This window comes from Morone saxatilis, unplaced genomic scaffold, assembly GCF_004916995.1.
Source record: "Morone saxatilis isolate NCDOM2014 unplaced genomic scaffold, NCSU_SB_2.0 Contig21, whole genome shotgun sequence".
NCBI classification, from domain to species: Eukaryota; Metazoa; Chordata; class Actinopteri; family Moronidae; genus Morone; species Morone saxatilis.
Window position 1 is genome coordinate 21461607 of NW_023339774.1, and position 12578 is coordinate 21474184.

The window sequence follows — 12578 nt, forward strand, 5'->3', positions numbered from 1 at the left end:
CTGGGAATGTGGGGAAATGTGGTAATTGGTTAAAAGGCCAAAACTCGGAACAATGGGAGTGAAGGTGACACCCCCTCATCCCTTACATACCCACAGATTTCTGTATTTCTTTATTTTATTTAACCAGTAAATCACATTGAGACATCTCTTTTGATTACTGTGGGCGTCTTTTGAAATAGGGAGAGAAATAAGTATTAATTGTTGATATGAATGGTCTTAAAAAGTCTTAAAAAGTCTTAAATTTAACTTGAAGAAACCTGTAGGACCTCGCCTTCTGATATCATCACTTCCCACAATAAACTGGGTGAGGAGAGCGAGCAGCCGATAAAGGAGTGTTTATTATTTTGCTCTCCAACAGGGTTCCTGGAAAAACCTGAATATTTAGAAACAGATTAAATATTAACCTGGAAATAATCTGTGTTGTCCTGGCGAATTGTAATTGTATTTTATTTTAATGTCACGGTTCTGAGCCAATGATTAAACAGCAGACTTTATCTAGTATTATACTAAAATATTGGTTTGTTAATGATACACTAACTTTAATAACTGCAGATATTATTGCTTATTAGAAAGAGTCAGTCACTGACTTTCTAAGAAGCTGTGGATGAATTCAAGAGCTAAAAGACATTTTCTTACTAAAGCCGTTAAGTTCTTTACTAGAGTATATCTTTGAGCCAGTAATCTACTTTTTTACTTCAGTACATTTGAGCGCCGCTTGTCTTTTGACCAACGATGTGATGACGATGGAGCAAAAACCCAGAACAAGAAGCAGCATCCAGCGACAATCCCTGCCCACTTTTTATACCAAAATCTAAAACTGACTCATACTTTTATCCATTTATTAACTCAACTGCAACATGCAGCCCAAAGTGCTTCACAACAGCACATAAAAACAGAAATAAACAACAACAAACACAGTTGCAAGGCTAAAAATGAATATAAAAGACACAATGAAAGGCGAAAGTCGATATAAAAATAAACACCAGGCAGACAGATAATCTAAAAAACAATGATTAAAACTTAAAAACTAGAGCTGTAACATTACTACAAATTAAAAGCCAGATTAAAAAGACTTAAATTCCCTAATAAAAACACTGAGAGAGCTCGTCATCCTAATATCCAGAGGCAGTGATTTCCAACAGTTTAGGGGCATAAAGACTAAACTGGTTTTATTCGACACATGAGGAACGTTTAGAAGAGGAGCAGTGGACGACCTCAGTGATCGGCTGTTAACCAGGTAGGTTTTCACTGGAGGAGGTTTCTCAAACGGTGATTTCCCCTTTTAGCTGAGTCGTTTTAATGAATTAAGCATAAGAAATACCCCTCTGAGTCTTCATTCGCGCCTCAATAAGTCACATTTGGTTTTGCATGTGTGTGTATCCTGTTGGTCTTATCAGCACACACTGTATAGCAAGTTATAGTCTCTGAGAAAGCGAGATAACACACCCCCGTTCTCCCTCCCTGTATGTCTGCGAAGCAATCCGACATTATTAATTAATGTAGTGTTTATTGGCTGACTTTAGTTCGACTGGGTATTCAGTCCAGGGCTGCATGATGTGGTAGAAAAGTCATATTTAGGTTATTTTGACAGATATTGTGGTATGAGTCGGATCATTTCTGCGTCACGTTCAGTAGAAAAAAGCTGAAAACATGATGATGTGACATTTGTTGGGGCTTTTCTTACATCTGTAGAACAATTTTTATCTTCTACGACGGAGTATTAGGAAATTTCTACGACGGAGTATTAGGAAATGACAAGATTTCTTTTGGAAATTACGAGAAAAAAGTCGTAATATTTTGAGAATAAAGTCGTAATATGTTGAGAATAAAGTCGTAATATGTTGAGAATAAAGTCGTAATATTTTGAGAATATTTTGAGAATAAAGTCGGAATATTTTGAGAATAAAGTCGGAATATTTGAGAATAAAGTCGGAATATTTTGAGAATATTTTGAGAATAAAGTCGTAATATTACGAGAATAAAGTCAGTTTGGTCGAGCTGGTCAAGTCAGATCTTGATAACTCTATCTAAGCTTTTTTCTCATTAAAACAACTTTTTTTCTTGTATTATTCCGACTTTATTATCGTAATTTAACCCCAAAAAATGACATATTTCTCTCTGTCTGGCCCTAATACTCGGTCGTACTCTTCAGAGCTACAGTACTTCATTATAATGCTGCTGTCACACATTTTACCTTCATCAAAGAGCCTGCAGCCACATCGCTGTTTGGATAATATTATTTATAATTGTGCAGCTCTAATTCAGTCTGATTTGGAAACATATTAAATGAGCCATTACTGTGTTAAATAAACACGGAGGTGTCAGTTTCGTCGCTCTAGTGCAAAGAGAACTAATTGTTGTGTGTGTGTTTGTTTGCTGTTGTGTGTGTGTGTGTGTGTGTGTGTGTGTTATGCACGCTTGCAGCAAACTGTCATTGTCCCTAATGAAAAGGTCGGGGCCCCTGAGTCCAAAAACAGGTGATTGTTATGAGCTGTAATAGGATGTTTCCACAGTTAATGGTGGCATTGTTCACTTTCACCGCGTTGTGCTTTGTCCCGGTGGCGCTGAGGGTCACAGAGGTCGAACAACAGGTCGGCGTCGGGGGTCCGAATCAGCCTAAAAGAGTAAATGAGAAGCTGTTCTTCGCCTACAGTATGTGTGTCTGTGTCTCTCCACGCCTCCAGAGTTCTCTCATTGTGAAGGACGATGTGTAATCGGACCGTCGGAGGCCGGACGTCGACCTCAGACCTCAACCCTCGCTCTTTGCTCTTTTAGTGAGATACTGCTCGCGGAGGAGGTGTGTGCGTCTGTTGGCTCTTCCTCACCTTTGCTCAGCAGCCAGTGGGGTCGAACAGGACTTAACCGGGCTTATCTGCGCCTGCTTCATTAAAATGTTACTGTGATTAGATTGCAGACAGGCACTACTTGATTACTGCGCTGGCTCGTTCTGTTTTCTCCTTTGAACCATCAAAGAAAACAAGTTCTGTGTGTTTATGTGCGGGGGGGAGGGAGAGTCTAAAGATCCCTTATGTAACGCGGAGAGCTGACTCTGGCGTATTGGATTGAAAACCCCCGTCCTCAGCACGGCACCCTGCACTGATTTTGCTGACAGAGATACAACCCTCTCTCCCTCCCCTCCTTTGTTACGTATTGTCTTATCTCTGTTTGGCGCAACCAGAACATCACATGCTTCAGATAAACACGTCGTCTCAGACCGCTTCTGGAGGGTAGGTCGGTTCGAACCCCATCAGTCCTTTAAACTGGAAGCACATCAGCTGCTTCTGGGAGGAAACTCCATTTAATAATCACTGCTGTTAGTCAAATATTTGTTAACGTAAACTCGCAAAGTCAAAGAGAGTCTAAAAAAGTTTATTTTATCAGATGTTCCTCATTTTCTGACTGTTACAGATTAAATGTTTGTTGTTTTATTCTCTATTTTACCTTTATTTTAAGCCGCAGTAGGTCATTCTTTCTCTCATATTTCACTATATCCTGACGGTAGAACATGACACAGATAATCAATATAAAATATCAGCTTCCTCCGGCTCCTCCTGGTGGCTCCTAACGGGATTTACAAGAATCCACCGGCCCGAATGACAACAACCAATCAGAGAAAGATAAAAATACACTGTGGTTTGAAGATAATTGATTGTTGAGTCTCCTAGGAATGAGATTCAACAATCAATTAATCTTTAATGGCTCTGATTGGTTGTTCGACACGCATACAATTAAACTAAAACTCTACAATAACTGTTTAATTAATACCAAATGATATGTTTGTGTCCAGGAAAACATCCAAGAAAGTTACAGACGGGTAAAATAACCGTATGATGATGATAATTAGTATTTATTGAAGAGGTTTTGTAAACTGAATGCAAAGTTAACGCTGTGTGACAAAGACGAAGGAGGAAGAAGGAAGAGACCACAGTTCCAGGTTTCAAAGTAGGACGCGGGACCGGCGTGATCTTGTTTGGCAGGTTAGTCCAGAGCCTCGGGGGTCCTGACGAGGAAGCTATTTTTGAGATTGTAATCAGTTCAGTTTTGAGTCTGTAGTGTCCACAAGAGAGCGTTGGTCTCATTGAAGGGATTAAAAGGATATAATTAGAAGATTATAAATATAAATTCAATGTTCCTTAAAAGGGTTTGTGACCGATTTTATACACAAAGGCGGTTCAACTCGTAGTGAGGATTTGTGAAAACGTCTTTAGTGGCTGGAGAGCCTAATTAAAGATGTGTTTAAGTTGCATTATGGGAAATGTAGGAGTTCTATAATACTATGAACTACAAGTCAGATAAGTTTGGCTTCTGCTGCATCAGTTTTGTCAATTCTTATTTTAATCTCATTTGTAAGTCGCCCAACTTTAACATGAAACTAAAGTGTTCTTTTAATAGAAATGTTTAAAAAAAAAGACCAAATTAATACGTTTTTATCAGGTACCTGCTTAACAAACACCAAATACATTCACACAGGAAAATCAAAAGATGAGTAAACTGATATTTGTGTATAAATTGTTTCTCTTAGAGCTGCGTTAATTAGCTGATTAATCAATTAGTCGAAGAAAATTTACTATTAACTATGTTCTATTTGTCGTTTTGGTCATTTTTCAAGCAAAAATATCCAGCTTCGTAAATGTGAGGATTTGTTGTTTTTCTTCATGTTTTGATCAGACAACAGAAGCAAGTTGAAGACGTTTTTAGATTTAATCGATCATGAAATAACAACCTTTAGTTGCAGCCCTGGTTCCTTTAAAGCGTCTCAGTAAAACGACGGTAGATAAAAGATTAAAGCTGCAGCATTTTGGACTAAATGTAATCTGCCAGATTAGACAGCTGCTCAGCTGAAAATAAAACAGCAGGGATCACAAATTCCAGGAAATCTTAAATTCTGTGGTTTCCTCTTTATTCTCTCTCTGTTTCTGTGTCTTCCCCCTGTTTCCCCACACTGACCTGATTTGTGCTTGCCTGTGCTTGTCTGCTTTTTTCCTCACGTCAATGTCTTCACGACAGGTTTTTACGGGCTCGCTGAATCCGACTTGGACAAAGTGTTCCGGCTTCCCACCACCACTTTCATCGGAGGCAGCGAGAGCGCTCTGCCTCTCAGAGAGATTATACGCCGCCTTGAGGTAGAATACTTTAAAATGGGCCACATAAATCCACATTCCTGGAATAAATATTATTAATCGTGAAGCACCTTTCATGCAGAGTTTCGGTCCAAAGTCAAACGAGCTTTGCAGTAATGTTAGCTTTGACTTTGGACTCTGTGTTGTGGTGGGGGACTCCATTTATTTAGTGTGACACTGTTTGACCACTGTAGGGAAAGCGGAGAGAGAAAGGAACTCGGGAGCGATAAAGGTCACAACCTTGTGACCCTCATCAATCATAGAAACACATGAGAATCAGTCCACGGGTGCAGAGGAAACAAACGTCAACAACCTTGTTCAGGCACATTTGCAATAGAAAGTGATAAAATTAATGATGTAAAATGCTTCAGAATCAGTTCGCTCTTCTGAACTCAAGATGCAGGACAGTGGTGGGACATAACATCCAGAGTCTCTGTAACTTTTGAGTGCAGCTTCCAGATTTAACTCCTTAAACTCTCAACATTGTGCACTCTCTCTTCTAGATGGCCTACTGTCAGCATATTGGCGTGGAGTTTATGTTCATTAACGACGTGGAGCAGTGCCAGTGGATCAGACAGAAGTTTGAGACCCCGGGGATCATGCAGTTCGGTCTGGAGGAGAAGAGGACTCTCTTGGCCAGAATGATCCGATCCACAAGGTCTGTCGGCGCTCCTTCGCATTCCTCAACACACCTTTACAGGGAAAGCATGCAGAGCAGCTGGAGGGCGGGTTTCTCTGAGTCTGTGGGGAGGGTGGCGGCCGGTGGGGGGGCCGTAGATGTTCTGAGCCACAATGTGAAGCAACAGCACCCCCGCCTGTTCACAGGTTTGAGGAGTTTCTCCAGAGGAAGTGGTCATCGGAGAAACGATTCGGTCTGGAAGGCTGCGAGTCGCTCATCCCGGCCCTCAAGACCATCATCGACATGTCGAGTCAGAGCGGCGTGGAGAGCGTGATCATGGGGATGCCTCACAGGTGAACATCTTTTAGCTTAACAAACTGCTGTTTTCTAAAGCTGGACAGGCACTTTTTAACTCTCAGGACAATAAATCATAACAAAAGTGCTGTGCTCTGGTCTCTTTAGTGACGAGTATGAGCATATAATAAAGAAAACATCAATAAACACAAACAAAACAGAGCAAAATATGTATTTATGATGACTTTATTATCCCTCTCAAGTCACTACCAGCAGGCTATCTCACATTCTGACCTTTATATCGAAGTATTAAATCACAGCATGGCCAAATCGTAGAAGCTGCAGTTTTTTGATGAAGGTAAAACTTGTGAATAAACAACATAATTGTTTAAAAAAAAAAAAAGACCTTTCTGACATCTCAACTCCAACCGATTGTCTGACGTCCACATCGTTGATTGTTCAGCCAATTAATAAGCAAACTGAACGTCAAACGAGCCCCGATCAGGAAGAAATTCAGCCTAATTTCTTAAATTAATTCTTAAATTAGTCCAATTTGGGGCTAAAATGTGTCTTAAACTGCATTAATGGAAATTAACAAACTCAATTTTGTACTAAAAGTATTTCCAGTTTATGCTACTTAATACTTTTACTCCACTACATGTCAGACTTATTTCTCTTCTACATTTATTTAGTAACTTTAGATTCAGATTCAGATTATTGATACAAAATATAATCAACTAATAAATGATTATGTTTTATTACAGATAAAACTTTATTCATCCTATGGCGAAATTCAGAAGCTACCCAGCAGTAAATAAAGTAATTAAAATTATCTCCCAGCTACAGCAACATTATGATGAAAACATTAATGCATCAATAATTATAATCCAATAATATAATATTTATTATTATTATTCTGTTTCCATTCTGAATAATGACTTTTACTTTTGGTACTTTGCGTATATTTAGATAATAGTAAGGTTACGAAGATGTTCCCATTTTGGAGACTTGCATTGGCTCTTTTCTGCCCCTTTATGTTGATAAAATCACTAATATTTCACAGGTTTTTACTACTATATATATATATTTATGTATATATACATGTATCTGTATTTATATTTCTCATTATTTGTATCAGTTTAATTTTGTCAGGTGTTAAAGATTTAGTTCCTTTTGATTTTGACAGTAGAAAGATGTATTTTTTCTCACATTATGAGTTTGATGCCTGATGAATGTCAGTGTGTGTCTCATCTTATACCTGATGTGTCTCTCGTCATCTTTAGAGGCCGGCTGAACGTGCTGGCGAATGTGATCCGGAAGGAGCTGGACCAGATCTTCTGCCAGTTCGACTCTAAACTGGAGGCTGCTGATGAGGTTTGAACATTAACTGCTGAGAACAGAGCAAATTCTGATTAAAGTAGCTCCAGCGGTTATCAGAAAGCTGTAAGACTGCGAGCCAGCAGGCATTTAGCTTAATTAAAGACTGGAAACAGACGTAAACAGATAACCTGGCTATGTTAAAGCTTAAATATCCACCAACCCACACTTCTAAAACTCACTAATTATCACTTTATATCTTGTTTTGTGTAATTCTTACAAATATGAATGGAAAGAAATCCCTGTACGCAGCCAAATAATGTAGTTCCAGCACATAACGGACTGTAAAAACACAACTTTTTCTTTTAGGTTGTAACAGGAAGAAAAATCGAGAGAGAAACAAATTTGAAGAATGTAAAATTATTATTTACATATTTAACTTTAGAGTTTAGGAACTGCGTGTTTGTTTTGTAATTAGTTAGAACGGACACAGATTTGACCTGATTTTAATGTTTGTTTTGTTCTGATACTTTTGCTATCGCTGCTTCCTCTAACTGTTGGCAGTAGAGTGAATAAACTTATATTTCCAATATGTGAAAGCTATTATATAAGCTTTTATTTGTTTTAAACCGCCCAACAAACCATTTAAAATGATAAAATAGAGTTAAACAGTGAATTTCCACAGTTCAGGAGGATTTTAACTAATTGATTTACAGAATCATTAATCAGTAGTTGTAGCTTTGCCTAAATCTGCCTGAATGCTTTAACTCCTTCCTGATCTTCTGCTCTCAGGGTTCTGGAGATGTGAAATATCACTTGGGGATGTATCACAAGAGGATGAACCGGGTCAGCGACCGGTACATCACGATGTCCCTGATGGCGAACCCGTCCCACCTGGAGGCGGTGGACCCGGTGGTGCAGGGAAAGACCAAAGCTGAGCAGTTCTACTGTGGAGACACTGAGGGCAAACGGGTACGCTGAGTCCGGTTTTTACGTAGAAATACGGACAGAAACAACACATTTGCTCGTGTTTGTAACCTGGTGGATTGATTTCACAGGTGATGTCTATTCTGCTCCACGGTGATGCTGCGTTCGCGGGGCAGGGCATCGTGTACGAGACGTTCCACCTGTCTGACCTGCCCTCATACACCACGCACGGCACCATACACGTGGTGGTCAACAACCAGGTGTGCTTTTAGGCTCTGATTGTCGAAAATACTGAGCACTGGGCTGGAAATAAGCCCTCTGTGTTACTGGTTTATGTCAGTCTCTGCAGCAGAACTTCTACCTGGAAACACACCGATCAGGAATGTAACAGTAGATCACGAGAGAGTTAAACTACAATAAAAATATGTGAAGATTCATAACGGTGAATCTCTTTTAAACAGCAGAGAGACTATCTACCTTTGACTTTGATTGTTTGACGTACCTCGACTAATCATAATAACAATAATAATCATTAGCTGACTGAGTTATAGTTTCTCTTTCACTTCTACAAAGAAAAGGAAACATTCCCATTTTGCACATTTTATACCTCAGAAACAAAAAGGGATTCTTTGATTTATTAAAGAAAATATGTTTATTTTGTTGATTTTTATCTGAGAAATAAAGGAATCATTTTGTAAAAAAAAAACCGTACAGTGAACTCAGTATGATTCGTTAATTGCCCAAAGAAAGTAAGTGTAGATCAAATGTGACACATTTACATTAGAGATTATCAATCACTGTATTGTATAGACTGACATTATGTATTGTTTGTTGTTTATATTTTGTTATTTATTCAATGTAGATCTCAGAAAATCAAATCAGACAAAGACTATTAGAAATAGATACAACAAAATTTACATTGAAACCTTTTGGACCACCCAGGTCAGATTACATGGTCTCAGTTCTACAACACAAAGTGAATATATTGAAAATAAAACTAGTTTAGCTGCATGAAAATGTTTATTTTAAGTAAGGAAGACACGCCAAATCATAAAGATGTTCCCTAAACCCTCATTTAACCCCTTCATTACTTTATCTTGGTTTTTATTAATCACACACTGATCACACAGGCTGAAATAACAATGAACGATTGAGTTTCACTGGTAATAATAATAATGTTCTCATCCACAGATTGGTTTCACCACAGATCCCAGGATGGCGCGTTCGTCTCCTTATCCCACAGATGTCGCGCGGGTCGTCAACGCTCCCATCTTCCATGTCAATGCGGATGACCCGGAGGCCGTGATATACGTGTGTAAGGTCGCGGCCGAGTGGAGGAACACTTTCCATAAAGATGTGGTCGTAGACCTGGTGAGTGTACAGGACAGGACAGAGCGGCAGAGGTCAGCTGGTGCCCTTGTTTGTACTCCTTTACTCTCAAATGCCCAAAAAACTCCACTGTTCAGCAGCTCAGATTAAAACTGTAAACTACTAATGTGTGAAACCCAGTTAGACTCAATGTGGACCACTGAGATAAAGCCTCCACTGGCTACGACAAAGGCCACACTCGAAGGAGGAGTGAATGGCTGGCAACAGGGTTCCCATGCAACCTGGAAAACCTGGACATCATTTAAGCACCTGGAAATTGATTGAAATGACCAAAAATCCTGGAAATAATTTATGTTTTTAATTGTAATTCAGCCCTTCACTTGGAACAAGATAAATTCTACTATGTTACTGTTAGAGGAAAGTAAGTAAAGTGGAAAGTCGATGATCACCTACCTGTAATAAACCAGAGACACTTAAAGCTGCATAATTAAAAAAAGAGTCAATATTACTACTGGTAAACTATACAACCTTTTGTGAGCAAGTTCTGTCGTTTATTGTCAAAACAACTCCTGGAAAATGATTCATTAAAAAGCGTGGAAAGCCTGTGGCCACCGTAAAGAGAGGAGGTGAGATATTGTTTGGATTTGGATATAATGGCACACATTTTCAGGCAGTCTGTCCTTGAAAGCGTTCATGGTGTTGCGCCAAAGTCTTGGTGATTAATGGGAAACTCTCCTCTGACGCTGGAACATTTGAACTTTGTAGTAATTTGTTAAGCACAGATCAGCATCTAGCACAGCTGTACTGTACTGTACTGTCAATGCTGTAAACGTGTCACACCTAAACTCTGGCCTCGTCACATTCAGGTGTGTTACAGACGTAACGGCCACAACGAGATGGATGAGCCCATGTTCACCCAGCCGCTGATGTACAAGCAGATCAAGAAGCAGAAAGGGGTCCTGAAGAAGTTCGCCGATAAAGTCATCGCCGAGGGAGTCATCACACTGCAGGAGTACGAGGTAAAGCAAGGAGGAGGTTGTCCTGCATAGTGGGACGATTTTATACAGTTAAATTCTCTATTTTTGCACCACAAAATAAAGCTGTGTGTCAAATTGAAGATGCAGTTTTTACAGTATTTTATACAGAAGGAAGGAATTCATTGTCAGCGAGGGGAAAGCGCTCACTGTGAGACATAATGGAGCATCTCAACCATCTGAATGAAACCATCTGACACAAAGAATCCAAAACGTTTGGTGCAAATGTAAAAAAGAAAACACTTTTCAGTCAGTGAAAAACACTTTTGTGGAACAAGACAGAATAATTGATGGTTTTCAGTCTCAGAATTGGGAGTTTGCACATTAATGAAAATCTATTTGCAGCTGCCGTTAGGAGCTGCACACTTACAGGGGAAGTGAATGAATTATTTGAATGTTGAAGACATTTTCAAGCAGTTAGACAGATGAATGAGGTCGTATGTGTGAAACAAAGTGGTCCAACCCAATAACTGAGCCCCAATAACAGTTGAGAAAGCCTCCGTCAACTGTCTCCTTTCTTTTACTTCAATATGTTATATGATAATTAATGCTGAAAAGACAACATAAGAAGATAAAAGTGACATATATATAGTCACAACTTAAGTTAGCTAATGTTAGTTACTAATACTGGGACACTAACAGCTTGTAGGTGGACAAAAAACTGAAAAATAAAAGGTTGTCTTGAAATTATTCTTCTATTCAGCCCGATACAGAGTTACAGGTGTTAATTTACATATAAAATATATATATATTTATGTATATCTGTCTCAGTTCATTGTTCCACTGTAGGGGTTGCTTCTGCAGCCAGGGAAGTTATCATTGCCCTTCAATTAACAATAAAAACCTTAAGATATACAAACTATCTCCATAGAGTACACCTCTCTGTACACATCCCAGTGGATTCAAAAGTAAAACAACATCTAAAACGACTGTTATCTCACTTTTAATCCCAAAAATGCCTGAATTAATGACATAAATCCCTATTTAGAAGCTAAACTTGCATCCATCTCTTTCAGGAGGAAGTAGCTCAGTACGACAAAATCTGCGAGGAAGCTTACAATCGCTCCAAAGATGAGAAGATCCTTCACATCAAACACTGGCTGGACTCGCCGTGGCCTGGTAGGAGCCGGATTTCTGCCCCCTTTAATGAATCACGTGTATATTCGTCGCTGTACGGTTGGAGCTGTAATGTGTGTGTCTGTAGATTTCTTCACACTGGAGGGACAACCCAAAACTATGAGCTGCCCCCCCACCGGCATCAGTGAAGAAGAGCTCAGTCATATTGGAAACATCGCCGCCTCCGTCCCAGTGGAGGACTTCACCATACACGGAGGTACTGTCTCTCAACGTGCCGCCACTTTTAACGCTTTCAGAGCGGACCTCCACTAACTAGCTTCTTTAAATCGATCTGAAACAAAAAGCATAACAGCTGGAGCGTTCATTGGTTTCCGTCTTTCGCGTCATCACGTTGTACGCTCAAGGTGACGTGACTACGTTACGTTACGTGCAAGAGAAGAGCAGAGGAGAGAAGCAGGTCGATAGTTGATGAGAGAGAGATTGAGAGAAATAGTTAGTCGGTAGTTTTTGTTGTAGTTTTAGTCGGTGTATTGTGGAGTATTTTTTTTTTTTCGTCTTTGTTTTGTCTTGATGGTGAAGAAACGATACTCAACCGAGGAAATTCTGGAGCTTTTGTTCGCGGGCGGTGACGAGGAAGAAGCGCTTTCTGTAGCTACTGTTAATTTTATATATTATATGCATACATAATACTTTATATCTTATTCTTGATTCTGTTCACTATAAAGTGTCTGTCTGTCTCTTTCCTTCCGTCTGGATTCCTTCTTCAGTGAGATCATTTTGTAGAAGGCGTCGATCAATACTTGTGTCAGTTATCATGGTTTATTGACTTACATAACCTTTTGTAATGGGCGTGAGGTTGGA

At 39.4% G+C, this 12578-nt stretch overlaps 1 protein-coding gene across 1 annotated transcript in view; it reads left to right on the forward strand.

Annotated features, from left to right (window-relative positions):
• ogdhb (oxoglutarate dehydrogenase b) overlaps nt 1-12578 on the forward strand; it is a gene marked incomplete in the record, with an annotated part of 21975 nt that overhangs the window by 4539 nt on the left and 4858 nt on the right. The window contains 10 exon segments of the mRNA XM_035667951.1: nt 5008-5123; nt 5624-5778; nt 5946-6092; nt 7317-7407; nt 8143-8322; nt 8409-8537; nt 9469-9648; nt 10473-10625; nt 11657-11759; nt 11845-11973. Of these exon segments, the coding sequence (XP_035523844.1) occupies nt 5008-5123; nt 5624-5778; nt 5946-6092; nt 7317-7407; nt 8143-8322; nt 8409-8537; nt 9469-9648; nt 10473-10625; nt 11657-11759; nt 11845-11973 (1383 nt within the window).